The sequence below is a fragment of the Nerophis ophidion genome, linkage group LG17 (genome assembly GCF_033978795.1).
Source record: "Nerophis ophidion isolate RoL-2023_Sa linkage group LG17, RoL_Noph_v1.0, whole genome shotgun sequence".
NCBI lineage: Eukaryota > Metazoa > Chordata > Actinopteri > Syngnathiformes > Syngnathidae > Nerophis > Nerophis ophidion.
The window spans coordinates 4,230,756-4,248,773 of NC_084627.1; the positions used below are offsets into that span (position 1 = coordinate 4,230,756).

Consider the following 18,018-nt stretch of genomic DNA (forward strand, 5'->3'; position numbering starts at 1 on the left):
GGGCTATTTAAATAAACATTGATTGATTGATTGATTGATTGACAAACTCTCACACATTTTTGTTTGTTTTCCATAATTTTCTTTGATTTGTGTAAGGACACCGATGGCAAGACGCGTCTTCACATTGTCCGCGACATATGAGCGAGTCTCTCTTTAAATCCGTCCTTCAAATACCGAGCAATCCCCCCGTCTAAACCCCCAGCCAACAATGCGGATCCACATCTCATTTTATGCAGCCGAAAATCTGATTTGTGTGGGAGAAAAGGAAGGAAGGCGAGATTAAGGCAATCTCTCACCTGCGCACAAAACGGCCCAGATTAGCCGGGAATTAAGTGTTGAGGGGATTATGGTGCAGGTGTTGACTTCCACACCTGGCAGCCGCTCCAGTGGGACCAGGGAGGCGGGCGACATGGACGCGCTGGAGAGACAAAAGTTTCCCTTCAGCATTGAAGACATCTTGAGGAAATATCCTCACGCGTACCGAGAGTTTGCGCCCGAGGAGGAGACGTCGTCTTGCGTCCATCAGACGTCTTCGTGCTGCTGCTGCTGCCTCTGCTCGCGCTGTGGGGACCTCGTCCACCATCAAGGTAACGCCTCCTCCTGTCCTGTCGTAAAAAAACATCTTTGACTCATGTCGTCCTGTCATTTAGTGGATCTTTGACTGGTGTTTTTGCAAGAGATCCTTAAAAAACAGCAGTTCTCTTGTTATAGAGGATCTTTGAAAAGCATTTTTCTAGTAGATTCTTAAACATAACAGAGCTGTCTGTTATATAGAGGATCTTTGATTAGTGTTTTTGCAATACATCCCTAAAACAGCAGTTAACCTGTTATAGAGGATCTCTGACAGGCATTTTTCGAGTAGATCCTTAAAAACAACAGAACTCTCCCTTCATATAGAGGATCTTTGACTAGTCATTTTGCAAGAGAGCTTAAAAAGAGCAGTACTTCAATTATAGAGGATCTTTTTTTTTCACAAAAAAGCTCCTCTGTCATATAGGGGATCTTTGACTAGTATTTTTCTGGTAGATCCCTAAAAACAAAATAACTCTCCTTTTACATAGACAATCTTAGATTAGTCATTTTGCAATAGATCCTTAAAAAGAACAGTCTTACTATTATACAGGATCTTTGACGATCATTTTCTAGTAGATCCTTAAACACAGCAAAGCTCTCCTGTCTTATAGAGGATCTTTGACTAGTGTTTTTGCAATATGTCCCTAAAACAGCAGTTCTCCTGTTATAGAGGATCTTTGACAAGCATTTTTCTAGTAGATTCTCCAAAACAACAGAACTCTCCCTTCATATAGAGAATCTTTGATTAGTAACAGTCTTCATGTCATAAAGGATCTTTGACAATCATTGTTTTTTAATAGATCCTTAAACACAACAGAGCTGTCTGTTATATAGAGGATATTTGATTAGTGTTTTTGCAATACATCCCTAAAACAGCAGTTAACCTGTTATAGAGGATCTCTGACAGGCATTTTTCGAGTAGATCCCTAAAAACAACAGAACTCTCCTTCATATAGAGGATCTTTGACTAGTCATTTTGCAAGAGAGCTTAAAAAGAGCAGTACTTCAATTATAGAGGATTATTTTTTTCTTCACAAAAAGCTCCTCTGTCATATAGGGGATCTTTGACTAGTATTTTTCTGGTAGATCCGTAAAAACAAAATAACTCCTTTTACATAGACTATCTTAGACTAGTCATTTTGCAATAGATCCTTAAAAAGAACAGTCTTACTATTATACAGGATCTTTGACGATCATTTTCTAGTAGATCCTTAAACACAGCAAAGCTCTCCTGTCTTATAGAGGATCTTTGACTAGTGTTTTTGCAATATATCCCTAAAACAGCAGTTCACCTGTTATAGAGGATCTTTGACAAGCGTTTTTCTAGTAGATTCCCCAAAACAACAGAACTCTCCCTTCATATAAAGAATCTTTGATTAGTAACAGTCTTCATGTCATAAAGGATCTTTGACAATCATTGTTTTCTAATAGATCCTTAAACACAACAGAGCTGTCTGTTATATAGAGGATCTTTGACAAGTGTTTTTGCAATACATCCCTAAAACAGCAGTTCACCTGTTATAGAGGATCTCTGACAGGCATTTTTCGAGTAGATCCTTAAAAACAACAGAACTCTCCCTTCATATAGAGGATCTTTGACTAGTCATTTTGCAAGAGAGCTTAAAAAGAGCAGTACTTCTATTATAGAGGATCATTTTTTTTCACAAAAAAGCTCCTCTGTCATATAGGGGATCTTTGACTAGTATTTTCCTAGTAGATCCCTAAAAACAAAATAACTCTCCTTTTACATAGACAATCTTAGATTAGTCATTTTGCAATAGATCCTTAAAAAGAACAGTCTTACTATTATACAGGATCTTTGACGATCATTTTCTAGTAGATCCTTAAACACAGCAAAGCTCTCCTGTCTTATAGAGGATCTTTGACTAGTGTTTTTGCAATATATCCCTAAAACAGCAGTTCTCCTGTTATAGAGGATCTTTGACAAGCGTTTTTCTAGTATATTCCCCAAAACAACAGAACTCTCCCTTCATATAAAGAATCTTTGATTAGTAACAGTCTTCATGTCATAAAGGATCTTTGACAATCTTTGTTTTCTAATAGATCCTTAAACACAACAGAGCTGTCTGTTATATAGAGGATCTTTGATTAGTGTTTTTGCAATACATCCCTAAAACAGCAGTTAACCTGTTATAGAGGATCTCTGACAGGCATTTTTCGAGTAGATCCCTAAAAACAACAGAACTCTCCTTCATATAGAGGATCTTTGACTAGTCATTTTGCAAGAGAGCTTAAAAAGAGCAGTACTTCAATTATAGAGGATCTTTTTTTTTTCACAAAAAAGCTCCTCTGTCATATAGGGAATCTTTGAATAGTATTTTTCTGGTAGATCCGTAAAAACAAAATAAGTCTCCTTTTACATAGACTATCTTAGACTAGTCATTTTGCAATAGATCCTTAAAAAGAACAGTATTACTATTATACAGGATCTTTGACAATCATTTTTTCGAGTAGATCCTTAAACACAGCAGAGCTCTCCTGTCTTATAGAGGATCTTTGACCAGTGTGTTTGCTATATGTCCCTAAAACAGCAGTTATCCTGTTATAGAGGATCTTTGACAAGCGTTTTTCTAGTAGATTCCCCAAAACAACAGAACTCTCCCTTCATTTAGAGGATCTTTGACTATTAACAGTCTTCCTGTTATAGGGGATCTTTGACAATCTTTGTTTTCTAGTAGATCCCTAAAAACAAAATAACTCTCCTTTTACATAGACGATCTTAGACTGGTCATTTTGCAATAGATCCTTAAAAAGAATAGTCTTACTATTATACAGGATCTTTGACAATCATTTTTTCTAGTAGGTCCTTAAACACAGCAAAGCTCTCCTGTCTTATAGAGGATCTTTGACTAGCGTGTTTGCAATATATCCCTAAAACAGCAGTTTTCCTGTTATAGAGGATCTTTGACAAGCGTTTTTCTAGTAGATTCTCCAAAACAACAGAACTCTCCCTTCATATAGAGAATCTTTGACTAGTAACAGTCTTCCTGTTATAGGGGATCTTTGACAATCTTGGTTTTCTAGTAGATCCTTAAACACAACAGAGCTCTCTGTTATATAGAGGATCTTTGATTAGTGTTTTTGCAATACATCCCTAAAACAGCAGTTAACCTGTTATAGAGGATCTCTGACAGGCATTTTTCGAGTAGATCCCTAAAAACAACAGAACTCTCCCTTCATATAGAGGATCTTTGACTAGTCATTTTGCAAGAGAGCTTAAAAAGAGCAGTACTTCAATTATAGAGGATCTTTTTTTCACAAAAAAGCTCCTCTGTCATATAGGGGATCTTTGACTAGTATTTTTCTGGTACATCCCTAAAAACAAAATAACTCTCCTTTTACTTAGACGATCTTAGATTAGTCATTTTGCAATAGATCCTTAAAAAGAACAGTCTTACTATTATACAGGATCTTTGACGATCATTTTCTCGAGTAGATCCTTAAACACAGCAAAGCTCTCCTGTCTTATAGAGGATCTTTGACTAGTGTTTTTGCAATATGTCCCTAAAACAGCAGTTCTCCTGTTATAGAGGATCTTTGACAAGCATTTTTCTAGTAGATTCCCCAAAACAACAGAACTCACCCTTCATATAGAGGATCTTTGACTAGTAACAGTCTTCATGTCATAAAGGATCTTTGACAATCATTGTTTTCTAATAGATCCTTAAACACAACAGAGCTGTCTGTTATATAGAGGATCTTTGATTAGTGTTTTTGCAATACATCCCTAAAACAGCAGTTAACATGTTATAGAGGATCTCTGACAGGCATTTTTCGAGTAGATCCCTAAAAACAACAGAAATCTCCCTTCATATAGAGGATCTTTGACTAGTCATTTTGCAAGAGAGCTTAAAAAGAGCAGTACTTCAATTATAGAGGATCATTTTTTTTCACAAAAAAAGCTCCTCTGTCAAATAGGGGATCTTTGACTAGTATTTTTCTGGTAGATCCCTAAAAACAAAATAACTCTCCTTTTACATAGACTATCTTAGATTAGTCATTTTGCAATAGATCCTTAAAAAGAACAGTCTTACTATTATACAGGATCTTTGACGATCATTTTCTAGTAGATCCTTAAACACAGCAAAGCTCTCCTGTCTTATAGAGGATCTTTGACTAGTGTTTTTGCAATATGTCCCTAAAACAGCAGTTCTCCTGTTATGGAGAATCTTTGACAAGCGTTTTTCTAGTAGATTCCCCAAAACAACAGAACTCTCCCTTCATATAGAGAATCTTTGATTAGTAACAGTCTTCATGTCATAAAGGATCTTTGACAATCATTGTTTTCTAATAGATCCTTAAACACAACAGAGCTGTCTGTTATATAGAGGATCTTTGACAAGTGTTTTTGCAATACATCCCTAAAACAGCAGTTAACCTGTTATAGAGGATCTCTGACAGGCATTTTTCGAGTAGATCCTTAAAAACAACAGAACTCTCCCTTCATATAGAGGATCTTTGACTAGTCATTTTGCAAGAGAGCTTAAAAAGAGCAGTACTTCTATTATAGAGGATCATTTTTTTTCACAAAAAAGCTCCTCTGTCATATAGGGGATCTTTGACTAGTGTTTTAGCAATATATCCCTAAAACAGCAGTTCACCTTTTATAGAGGATCTTTGACAAGCAGTTTTCTAGTAGATTCCCCAAAACAACAGAACTCTCCGTTCATTTAGAGGATCTTTGACTATTAACAGTCTTCCTGTTATAGGGGATCTTTGACAATCTTTGTTTTCTAGTAGATCCCTACAAACAAAATAACTCTCCTTTTACATAGACGATCTTAGACTAGTCATTTTGCAATAGATCCTTAAAAAGAACAGTCTTACTATTATACAGGATCTTTGACAATCATTTTTTCTAGTAGATCCTTAAACACAGCACAGCTCTCCTGTCTTATAGAGGATCTTTGACTAGTGTGTTTGCAATATATCCCTAAAACAGCAGTTCTCCTGTTATAGAGGATCTTTGACAAGCGTTTTTCTAGTAGATTCTCCAAAACAACAGAACTCTCCCTTCATATAGAGAATCTTTGATTAGTAACAGTCTTCATGTCATAAAGGATCTTTGACAATCATTGTTTTTTAATAGATCCTTAAACACAACAGAGCTGTCTGTTATATAGAGGATCTTTGATTAGTGTTTTTGCAATACATCCCTAAAACAGCAGTTAACCTGTTATAGAGGATCTCTGACAGGCATTTTTCGAGTAGATCCCTAAAAACAACAGAACTCTCCCTTCATATAGAGGATCTTTGACTAGTCATTTTGCAAGAGAGCTTAAAAAGAGCAGTACTTCAATTATAGAGGATTATTTTTTTCTTCACAAAAAGCTCCTCTGTCATATAGGGGATCTCTGACTAGTATTTTTCTAGTAGATCCCTAAAAACAAAATAACTCCTTTTACATAGACAATCTTAGACTAGTCATTTTGCAATAGATCCTTAAAAAGAACAGTCTTACTATTATACAGGATCTTTGACGATCATTTTCTAGTAGATCCTTAAACACAGCAAAGCTCTCCTGTCTTATAGAGGATCTTTGACTAGTGTTTTTGCAATATATCCCTAAAACAGCAGTTCACCTGTTATAGAGGATCTTTGACAAGCGTTTTTCTAGTAGATTCCCCAAAACAACAGAACTCTCCCTTCATATAAAGAATCTTTGATTAGTAACAGTCTTCATGTCATAAAGGATCTTTGACAATCATTGTTTTCTAATAGATCCTTAAATACAACAGAGCTGTCTGTTATATAGAGGATCTTTGACAAGTGTTTTTGCAATACATCCCTAAAACAGCAGTTAACCTGTTATAGAGGATCTCTGACAGGCATTTTTCGAGTAGATCCTTAAAAACAACAGAACTCTCCCTTCATATAGAGGATCTTTGACTAGTCATTTTGCAAGAGAGCTTAAAAAGAGCAGTACTTCTATTATAGAGGATCATTTTTTTTCACAAAAAAGCTCCTCTGTCATATAGGGGATCTTTGACTAGTATATTTCTAGTAGATCCGTAAAAACAAAATAACTCTCCTTTTACATAGACTATCTTAGACTAGTAATTTTGCAATAGATCCTTAAAAAGAATAGTCTTACTATTATACAGGATCTTTGACAATCATTTTTTCTAGTAGGTCCTTAAACACAGCACAGCTCTCCTGTCTTATAGAGGATCTTTGACTAGTGTTTTAGCAATATATCCCTAAAACAGCAGTTCACCTTTTATAGAGGATCTTTGACAAGCATTTTTCTAGTAGATTCCCCAAAACAACAGAACTCTCCGTTCATTTAGAGGATCTTTGACTATTAACAGTCTTCCTGTTATAGGGGATCTTTGACAATCTTTGTTTTCTAGTAGATCCCTAAAAACAAAATAACTCTCCTTTTACATAGACGATCTTAGACTAGTCATTTTGCAATAGATCCTTAAAAAGAACAGTCTTACTATTATACAGGATCTTTGACAATCATTTTTTCTAGTAGATCCTTAAACACAGCACAGCTCTCCTGTCTTATAGAGGATCTTTGACTAGTGTTTTTGCAATATGTCCCTAAAACAGCAGTTCTCCTGTTATGGAGAATCTTTGACAAGCGTTTTTCTAGTAGATTCCCCAAAACAACAGAACTCTCCCTTCATATAGAGAATCTTTGATTAGTAACAGTCTTCATGTCATAAAGGATCTTTGACAATCATTGTTTTCTAATAGATCCTTAAACACAACAGAGCTGTCTGTTATATAGAGGATCTTTGACAAGTGTTTTTGCAATACATCCCTAAAACAGCAGTTAACCTGTTATAGAGGATCTCTGACAGGCATTTTTCGAGTAGATCCTTAAAAACAACAGAACTCTCCCTTCATATAGAGGATCTTTGACTAGTCATTTTGCAAGAGAGCTTAAAAAGAGCAGTACTTCTATTATAGAGGATCATTTTTTTTCACAAAAAAGCTCCTCTGTCATATAGGGGATCTTTGACTAGTATATTTCTAGTAGATCCGTAAAAACAAAATAACTCTCCTTTTACATAGACTATCTTAGACTAGTAATTTTGCAATAGATCCTTAAAAAGAATAGTCTTACTATTATACAGGATCTTTGACAATCATTTTTTCTAGTAGGTCCTTAAACACAGCACAGCTCTCCTGTCTTATAGAGGATCTTTGACTAGTGTTTTAGCAATATATCCCTAAAACAGCAGTTCACCTTTTATAGAGGATCTTTGACAAGCATTTTTCTAGTAGATTCCCCAAAACAACAGAACTCTCCGTTCATTTAGAGGATCTTTGACTATTAACAGTCTTCCTGTTATAGGGGATCTTTGACAATCTTTGTTTTCTAGTAGATCCCTACAAACAAAATAACTCTCCTTTTACATAGACGATCTTAGACTAGTCATTTTGCAATAGATCCTTAAAAAGAACAGTCTTACTATTATACAGGATCTTTGACAATCATTTTTTCTAGTAGATCCTTAAACACAGCACAGCTCTCCTGTCTTATAGAGGATCTTTGACTAGTGTGTTTGCAATATATCCCTAAAACAGCAGTTCTCCTGTTATAGAGGATCTTTGACAAGCGTTTTTCTAGTAGATTCTCCAAAACAACAGAACTCTCCCTTCATATAGAGAATCTTTGATTAGTAACAGTCTTCATGTCATAAAGGATCTTTGACAATCATTGTTTTTTAATAGATCCTTAAACACAACAGAGCTGTCTGTTATATAGAGGATCTTTGATTAGTGTTTTTGCAATACATCCCTAAAACAGCAGTTAACCTGTTATAGAGGATCTCTGACAGGCATTTTTCGAGTAGATCCCTAAAAACAACAGAACTCTCCCTTCATATAGAGGATCTTTGACTAGTCATTTTGCAAGAGAGCTTAAAAAGAGCAGTACTTCAATTATAGAGGATTATTTTTTTCTTCACAAAAAGCTCCTCTGTCATATAGGGGATCTCTGACTAGTATTTTTCTGGTAGATCCGTAAAAACAAAATAACTCCTTTTACATAGACAATCTTAGACTAGTCATTTTGCAATAGATCCTTAAAAAGAACAGTCTTACTATTATACAGGATCTTTGACGATCATTTTCTAGTAGATCCTTAAACACAGCAAAGCTCTCCTGTCTTATAGAGGATCTTTGACTAGTGTTTTTGCAATATATCCCTAAAACAGCAGTTCACCTGTTATAGAGGATCTTTGACAAGCGTTTTTCTAGTAGATTCCCCAAAACAACAGAACTCTCCCTTCATATAAAGAATCTTTGATTAGTAACAGTCTTCATGTCATAAAGGATCTTTGACAATCATTGTTTTCTAATAGATCCTTAAATACAACAGAGCTGTCTGTTATATAGAGGATCTTTGACAAGGGTTTTTGCAATACATCCCTAAAACAGCAGTTCACCTGTTATAGAGGATCTCTGACAGTCATTTTTCGAGTAGATCCCTAAAAACAACATAACTCTCCCTTCACATAGAGGATCTTTGACTAGTCATTTTGCAAGAGAGCTTAAAAAGAGCAGTACTTCAATTATAGATGAGCATTTTTTTTTTTCACAACAAAGCTCCTCTGTCATAAAGGGGATCTTTGACTAGTATTTTTCCAGTAGATCCGTAAAAACAAAATAACTCTCCTTTTACATAGACTATCTTAGACTAGTCATTTTGCAATAGATCCTTAAAAAGAACAGTCTTACTATTATACAGGATCTTTGACGATCATTTTCTAGTAGATCCTTAAACACAGCAAAGCTCTCCTGTCTTATAGAGGATCTTTGACTAGTGTTTTTGCAATATGTCCCTAAAACAGCAGTTCTCCTGTTATAGAGGATCTTTGACAAGCATTTTTCTAGTAGATTCCCCAAAACAACAGAACTCTCCCTTCATATAGAGAATCTTTGATTAGTAACAGTCTTCATGTCATAAAGGATCTTTGACAATCATTGTTTTCTAATAGATCCTTAAATACAACAGAGCTGTCTGTTATGTAGAGGACCTTTGACAAGGGTTTTTGCAATACATCCCTAAAACAGCAGTTCACCTGTTATAGAGGATCTCTGACAGGCATTTTTCGAGTAGATCCCTAAAAACAACAGAACTCTCCCTTCATATAGAGGATCTTTGACTAGTCATTTTGCAAGAGATCTTAAAAAGAGCAGTACTTCAATTATAGAGGATTATTTTTTTCTTCACAAAAAGCTCCTCTGTCATATAGGGGATCTTTGACTAGTATTTTTCTGGTAGATCCGTAAAAACAAAATAACTCCTTTTACATAGACAATCTTAGACTAGTCATTTTGCAATAGATCCTTAAAAAGAACAGTCTTACTATTATACAGGATCTTTGACAATCATTTTTTCTAGGAGATCCTTAAACACAGCAGAGCTCTCCTGTCTTATAGAGGATCTTTGACTAGTGTGTTTGCAATATCTCCGTAAAACAGCAGTTCCCCTGTTATAGAGGATCTTTGACAAGCGTTTTTCTAGTAGATTCCCCAAAACAACAGAAGTCTCCCTTCATGTAGAGGATCTTTGACTATTAACAGTCTTCCTGTTATAGGGGATCTTTGACAATCTTTGTTTTCTAGTAGATCCCTAAAAACAAAATAAGTCTCCTTTTACATAGACGATCTTAGACTGGTCATTTTGCAATAGATCCTTAAAAAGAACAGTCTTACTATTATACAGGATCTTTGACAATCATTTTTTCTAGTACATCCTTAAACACAGCACAGCTCTCCTGTCTTATAGAGGATCTTTGACTAGTGTTTTTGCAATATATCCCTAAAACAGCAGTTCACCTGTTATAGAGGATCTTTGACAAGCGTTTTTCTAGTAGATTCCCCAAAACAACAGAACTCTCCCTTCATATAGAGAATCTTTGATTAGTAACAGTCTTCATGTCATAAAGGATCTTTGACAATCATTGTTTTCTATTAGATCCTTAAACACAACAGAGCTGTCTGTCATATAGAGGATCTTTGATTAGTGTTTTTGCAATACATCCCTAAAACAGCAGTTCACCTGTTATAGAGGATCTCTGACAGGCATTTTCGAGTAGATCCCTAAAAACAACAGAACTCTCCCTTCATATAGAGGATCTTTGACTAGTCATTTTGCAAGAGAGCTTAAAAAGAGCAGTACTTCAATTATAGAGGATCTTTTTTTTTTTCACAAAAAAGCTCCTCTGTCATATAGGGGATCTTTGACTAGTATTTTTCTGGTACATCCCTAAAAACAAAATAACTCTCCTTTTACATAGACGATTGTGACGCTTGTGTGGCATTGTAATGCCGGATTGGTTCTTCCGGGGATGCGTCGAAGCGATGAACACAACAAGGTAAGTTATAAATGGATTTATTAAATAATAAAAGGCTAGGAACAAAAACACTGCTGTAAAGAGAAGGCAAACCAAAAACAGAAAAACAATTCCTCAGCATGTGAGCTGGAATAAACAAATGGCTTAGCGTAAAAGCTAGCGAGAATATACATACAAAGATGAAGGTCGAGAGTCGTCACTGTTGCGCGTGGGCAAATTAGGATCCGAGACTGAACAAAGAAAAGAGGAAAGCTTATATAGGGAGAAATCAAGGAGAACCAGGTGTGTAGAAAACGAGGAGCAGGTGAAATCAATGTGTAACCATGGTAACGGACTAAACAGGAAGTAAGTGGGTCAGAAGAGAATGAAACAAAGATGGAAAAATAAACATGTGAAGATCTGAGTCACAGATCGCAACAGTATTCCCCCCCCCAAAAAGACAGATTCCAGATGTCTCAAAGAAAACAAAAACAAATAAGAAACAACTTGAACCCCCTCCCCAAAAACAGAGTCCACAAACGAAGGGAGGGCGGAGGGAGGCCACGGTGGAGGGTCGCCAAGTCGTGTGTCCCCGAATCCACCGAGGACAAGTCAAGTGGCGGCGGCGGATGGAACGCCGCTGCCAAAAAAGTTTTGGCGGGCGACCTCGAAAAGGCCACATTAGTGGCCGCCTCGCAGGATGAGGTGCCCGGCGAGGCGGACGACCCGGGCACGGCCACATCCGTGGCCGACATGGAGGAGGGAGTGTCTGGCGAGGAGGATGACCTCGCAGAGGCCACTCCCGTGGTCGACGTGGCGGACGACGCCTCAGCACCGAAAACCCAGCAGGCTTGGAAGCAGCAGACGAGGGTGCGGGGACTGCAGCCAAAGAAGGCGTCGGAGGCGGCCTGGGAGCCGCAGGAGTCGTCGGAGGCGGCCTGGGAGCCGCAGGAGTCGTCGGAGGCGGCCTGGGAGCCGCAGGAGTCGTCGGAGGCGGCCTGGGAGCCGCAGGAGTCGTCGGAGGCGGCCTGGGAGCCGCAGGAGTCGTCGGAGGCGGCCTGGGAGCCGCAGGAGTCGTCGGGGGCGGCCTGGGAGCCGCAGGAGTCGTCGGGGGCGGCCTGGGAGCCGCAGGAGTCGTCGGAGGCGGCCTGGGAGCCGCAGGAGTCGTCGGAGGCGGCCTGGGAGCCGCAGGAGTCGTGACTGGTGTGAGCTCCAGCCTCATCGTCGGCGCCGGTGTGGGCTCCAGCTTCTTCGTCGGCAGTGCTTGGCGGCGTGGAACTGGTACCGGCGCTTGTCGAGGAGCTGGCACTGGAGTGGACTCCAGCCCTGTCGACACAGGAGAAGGTTCCAGCCCCGTCGTCGACGCTGGTGTGGGCTCCAGCCCCGTCGTCGGCGGTGCTTGGCGGCGCGGAGCTGGTACCGGCGCTTGGCGGCGTGGAGCTGGTACTGGAGTAGGCTCCAGCTCTGGAGCTGGTACTGGAGTGGGCTCCAGGCTAAAGTCTGTAACTGGTATGAGAACCAGTTCTGGGTCGGAGGCTGGTGTGAGAACCAGGTGGGAGTCTAATTCTGGCTTGAAAACCAGGCGAGAGTCATGTGCTGGTGTGAGAACCAGACTGGGAGCAGTGCAGAACACCGGTGGTGGAGGATGTGCTGGAGGTAATGACCTCGCGAGTCCGAACACCGGTGGAGGAGGTCTACAAGGCCGTTGAGACTTGGCCGGGGGAAAAACAGGTGGAGGAGGTCTACAAGGCCGTTGAGACTTGGCCAGGGGAAAAACAGGTGGAGGAGGTCTACAAGGCCGTTGAGACTTGGCCGGGGGAAACACAGGTGGAGGAGGTCTAGGAGGAGCTAGCGGTTTAACGGGCCGAAAAACAGGTAAGGGTGGCCTCATAGGAGGTTGCGGTTTGACAGTTTTAAGAAATGGTAGCGTCTGCGCTACCTCCGCAACACAGCTATAGGCCATAGCCCCCCCCTCCAGACGGGAATCCCAGACCCGTTCCCTGTGGTCAGGGACTGACCATAAGGGAGGGTGGTGGGAGGTTTGGAGGCGGGCAGACTCCTCCCCTCTATATTGTCCAGAGTGTCTCTTTGAAAAGGGAGAAAAAACCTTGGACTTGGGCTGGGAATGAGGTTTTACAGGTGGAGTTGAAGAAAAACTAGGTGACTGAGGTTGACTAGAATAATGAGAAAAAATATCCTGATAATTACGTATTTTATCATAAATGTTATTGGTATTCGAAAAAGGTTGGGAATGAAAAGTACTGTCCACAATATAAAAATCTTCTGAAAAAAATGTCAACAACAGGGGGCGGTGTTGCGTCACCGGTGGGCGTACCCCAAATGTCGTGACTGCTAGAGTCAGGGGAAAAAAAACAAGCTGGATTACCGGTAGTGGAAGGTGAATCCTGGTCGGGGTGAATTTTGCTGTGTTCGTAGGAAGGATGAAGTGGTGCTGGATAATTACTGCCGTGCGGGGGACCTGTCCACTGGACCCCCCGCCTCTTCGGGGCAGCGCGAACGGCTTCGGAGGGGACTTCAGGCCCACAGTCAAGTCTTTCCTGCTCCCAAGCCACGAGCTCCAACCACAAACCCAAGTCGAAGGGTTCCTCCCGTGGTTTCGACGCGGAAAAACATTTTGATGCTCGGATCCTACTGTGACGCTTGTGTGGCATTGTAATGCCGGATTGGTTCTTCCGGGGATGCGTCGAAGCGATGAACACAACAAGGTAAGTTATAAATGGATTTATTAAATAATAAAAGGCTAGGAACAAAAACACTGCTGTAAAGAGAAGGCAAACCAAAAACAGAAAAACAATTCCTCAGCATGTGAGCTGGAATAAACAAATGGCTTAGCGTAAAAGCTAGCGAGAATATACATACAAAGATGAAGGTCGAGAGTCGTCACTGTTGCGCGTGGGCAAATTAGGATCCGAGACTGAACAAAGAAAAGAGGAAAGCTTATATAGGGAGAAATCAAGGAGAACCAGGTGTGTAGAAAACGAGGAGCAGGTGAAATCAATGTGTAACCATGGTAACGGACTAAACAGGAAGTAAGTGGGTCAGAAGAGAATGAAACAAAGATGGAAAAATAAACATGTGAAGATCTGAGTCACAGATCGCAACAACGATCTTAGATTAGTCATTTTGCAATAGATCCTTAAAAAGAACAGTCTTACTATTATACAGGATCTTTGACGATCATTTTCTAGTAGATCCTTAGCTCTCCTGTCTTATAGAGGATCTTTGACTAGTCATTTTGCAGGAGCTTAAAAAGAGAAGTCCTCCAATTACAGAAGATCTTTGACAATCATTTTTTTAGTAGATCTTTAAACACAGCAGAGCTCTTCTGTCATATATTTGATCTTTGACTAGTGTTTTTCTAGTAGATCCCTGAAAACCAAAGAAATCTCCTTTCATACAGACGATCCTTGACTAGTCATTTTGCAAGAGGATCTTTGAGAGGCATTTTTCTAGTAGATTACCCAAAACAACAGAACATCTCCTTCATATAGAGGATCTTTGACAAGTAATTTAGCAAGAGAGCTGTAAAAAAAAAAAAAAAGCAGTTCTTCTGTTATAAAGGATCTTTGAAAATAATTGTTTTCCTGGTAAATCCTTAAACAAGGCAGAGCTCTCCTGTCATATAGAGGATCTTTGACTAGTGTTTTGCAATACACCCCTAAAACAGCAGTTCTCCTGTTATAGGGGATCTTTGCAAGCATTTTTCTAGTAGATTACCCAAAACACCAGAACTCTCCCTTCATATAGAGGATCTTTGACAAGTTATTTAGCAAGAGAGCTATACAAAAAAAAACAATTCTTCTGTTATAAAGGATCTTTGACAATCATTTTTATTCTAGTAAATCCTTAAACAAAGCAGAGCTCTCCTGTCATTTGGGGGATCTTTGACTAGTGTTTTGCAATACACCCCTAAAACAGCAGTTCTCCTGTCATAGAGGATCTTTGACAAGCGTTTTTCTAGTAGATTACCCAAAACACCAGAACTACCCCTTCATCAATCAATCAATCAATGTTTACTTATATAGCCCTAAATCACTAGTGTCTCAAAGGGCTGCACAAACCACCACGACATCCTCGGTAGGCCCACATAAGGGCAAGGAAAACTCACACCCAGTGGGACGTCGGTGACAATGATGACTATGAGAACCTTGGAGAGGAGGAAAGCAATGGATGTCGAGCGGGTCTAACATGATACTGTGAAAGTTCAATCCATAATGGATCCAACACAGTCGCGAGAGTCCAGTCCAAAGCGGATCCAACACAGCAGCGAGAGTCCCGTTCACAGCGGAGCCAGCAGGAAACCATCCCAAGCGGAGGCGGATCAGCAGATCATATAGAGGATCTTTGACAAGTAATTCACGCAAAATTTAAAGTTGCAATTTAGTCAACTAAAAAGGCCGTATTGGCAAGTGTTGCAATGTTAATATTTCATCATTGATATATAAACTATCAGACTGCGTGGTCGCTAGTAGTGGCTTTCAGTAGGCCTTTAACAGTGAAAGTACAGAGCATGTGTCTTCCAGAACGACTGATTTACATTTTTTTAGTTATACCGCACATCTTCCCTCCCAGCAGGGTGTTGTCGCTACGGATGGAACAACGCAGCGGCACACTCGGACGCAAGCGCGCTAGAAGAGGCTGGCCTAGAAGTCACATCACCTGTGGAGGCGCAGAGGAGAACCAGGCGACACCGCACCATCTTCACCGAGGAGCAGCTGGACGCGCTGGAGGAGCTCTTCCTGCAGAACCAGTACCCGGACGTCAACACGCGGGAGAAACTAGCACAGCGCACTCACCTGAGAGAGGAAAGGGTTGAGGTAAGTCGACTCAATAGTAATAAGGGGTTGGAGTTTAGTAGTATTTTATAACCCTTTTTAAATGAAATGGCTGTGATCTTTACAGTAAAATTGTGATGACTGAGATCCCAGTTACAGTATTTTTCGGATTATAAGCCGCTCCGGAGTATACGTCGCACCGGCCGAAAATGCATAATAAAGAAGGAAAAACAACATATATACAGTGGGGCAAAAAAATGATTTAGTCAGCCACCGATTGTGCAAGTTCTCCCACTTAAAATGATGACAGAGGTGAGAGACAGAATGTGAAAAAAAAATCCAGGAATTCACATTGTAGGAATTTTAAAGAATGTATGGTGGAAAATAAGTATTTGGTCACTTCAAACAAGGAAGATCTCTGGCTCTCACAGACCTGTAACTTCTTCTTTAAGAAGCTCTCCTGTCCTCCACTCGTTACCTGTATTAATGGAACCTGTTTGATCTTGTTATCTGTATAAAAGACACCTGTCCACAGCCTCAAACAGTCAGACTCCAAACTCCACTGTGGCCAAGACCAAAGAGCTGTCGAAGGACACCGGGAAAATAATTGTAGACCGGCACCAGACTGGGAAGAGTTCATCAACAATAAACAAGCAGCTTGGTGTGAAAAAATCAACTGTGGGAGCAATTATCAGAAAATGGAAGACATACAAGACCACTGATAATCTCCCTCGATCTGAAACTCCACGCAAGATCTCATCCCGTGGGGTCAAAATGATCATGAGAATGGTGAGCAAAAATCCCACAACCACACGGGAGGACCTATAAAATTAGAAATAATAAAAGAGATATAATATAAATAATATAAATAGACTGTGATAAGGTAGCGACTTGTCCAGGGTGTAGACAGCCTTCCGCCCAATTGTAACTGAGATAGGCTCCAGCGCCCCCCACGACCCAAAGGGAAAAAGCGATAGAAAAATGGCATTTGACAAGGTTGTAAGGTGTAAGTTGGAGAGAAATAATGATTGAATATCATTAAATCAAGAGTAAGATTACTAATTCAGTGTTAATGTTTAAGTGGGCCCCGAAAAGTTGGGCCCCCAGGTCAAAAAGGTTAAGCAGCCCTGCCGTGGACCATGACTGTAAAGAAAATGTAATCAATTTATGTTTTTTCCTCTGTAGGTTTGGTTCAAAAACCGGAGAGCCAAGTGGAGGCGCCAGAGAAGACTCTCGTTTAATGTGGGGAATGTGGAAAGTTAAAATGTATACGCATCCTGTGTAGCGAAATCATTTTAAATGCTTTGTACCATTCAAACTGTATTTTGTGTGTGAGTCAAATCAAGTTTTGGTGTCACTTCATAAAATGGTTTGTACTATGTGTCAGGAAAATGTGTTTTTGTGTGAACTACGACTTCTAGTACTCAGTCATGCCCATTGTTTTCATTGACAAAAGCTGTGGAATATTTTATATAATATCAATGTGTCTGATCTCAAAGCCAGAGTTAGTCTCAGTCCACAGAAATTCCAACCATCCATCCATGCAAGTTCCTCCGCTTATCCGAGGTCGGGTCGCGGGGGCAGCAGCCTAAGCAGGGAAGCCCAGACTTCCCTCTCCCCAGCCACTTCATCCAGCTCCTCCCGGGGGATCCCGAGGCGTTCCCAGGCCAGCCGGGAGACATAGTCTTCCCAACGTGTCCTGGGTCTTCCCCGTGGCCACCTGCCGGTCGGACGTGCCCTAAACACCTCCCTAGGGAGGCGTTCAGGTGGCATCCTGACCAGATGCCCGAACCAACTCATTTGGCTCCTCTCCATGTGGAAGAGCAGTGGCTTTACTCTGAGTTTCTCCTGGATGACAGAACTTCTCACCCTAAGGGAGAGACCCAAACTCAATTTGGCTGCTTGTACCCGTGATCATGTCCTTTCGGTCATAACCCAAAGCTCATGACCATAGGTGAGGATGGGAACATAGATCGACCGGTAAACTGAGAGCTTTGCCTTCCAGCCCAGCTCCATCTTCACCACAACGGATCCATGCAGCGTCCGCATTACTGAAGACGCCGCACCGATCCGCCTGTCGATCTCACGATCCACTCTTCCCTCACTCGTGAACAAGACTCCTAAGTACCGGTACTTGAACTCCTCCACTTGGGTCAAGATCTCCTGGGTCATGGCACTCCACCCTTTTCTGGGCGAGAACCATGGACTCGACTTGAAGGTTCTGATTCCCATCCCAGTTGCTTCACACTCTGCTACGAACTTATCCAGTGAGAGCTGAAGATCCTGGCTAGATGAAGCCATCAGGACCACGTCATCTGCAAAAAGCAGAG

At 40.5% G+C, this 18,018-nt stretch overlaps 1 protein-coding gene across 1 annotated transcript; it reads left to right on the top strand.

Annotated features, from left to right (window-relative positions):
* The first annotated feature begins 314 nt into the window (after nt 1–314).
* Nucleotides 315–16,951, top strand: LOC133536637 (homeobox protein goosecoid-2). Its single transcript, XM_061877257.1, has 3 exons — nt 315–587; nt 15,489–15,730; nt 16,874–16,951. Exons 1-3 carry the CDS (start codon nt 347–349, stop codon nt 16,949–16,951), a joined length of 561 nt encoding a protein of 186 aa, XP_061733241.1. The 5' UTR covers nt 315–346.
* The last annotated feature ends 1,067 nt before the right edge of the window (nt 16,952–18,018 follow it).

Excerpts from the sequence above, each read along its gene's own strand:
- LOC133536637 (XM_061877257.1), top strand. The coding sequence starts at position 347 with ATGGTGCAGGTGTTGACTTCCACACCTGGCAGCCGCTCCAGTGGGACC. Across the intron at positions 588-15,488 it reads GGACCTCGTCCACCATCAAG|GGTGTTGTCGCTACGGATGG; the intron begins GTAACGCCTCCT and ends CCCTCCCAGCAG. Across the intron at positions 15,731-16,873 it reads TGAGAGAGGAAAGGGTTGAG|GTTTGGTTCAAAAACCGGAG; the intron begins GTAAGTCGACTC and ends TTTCCTCTGTAG.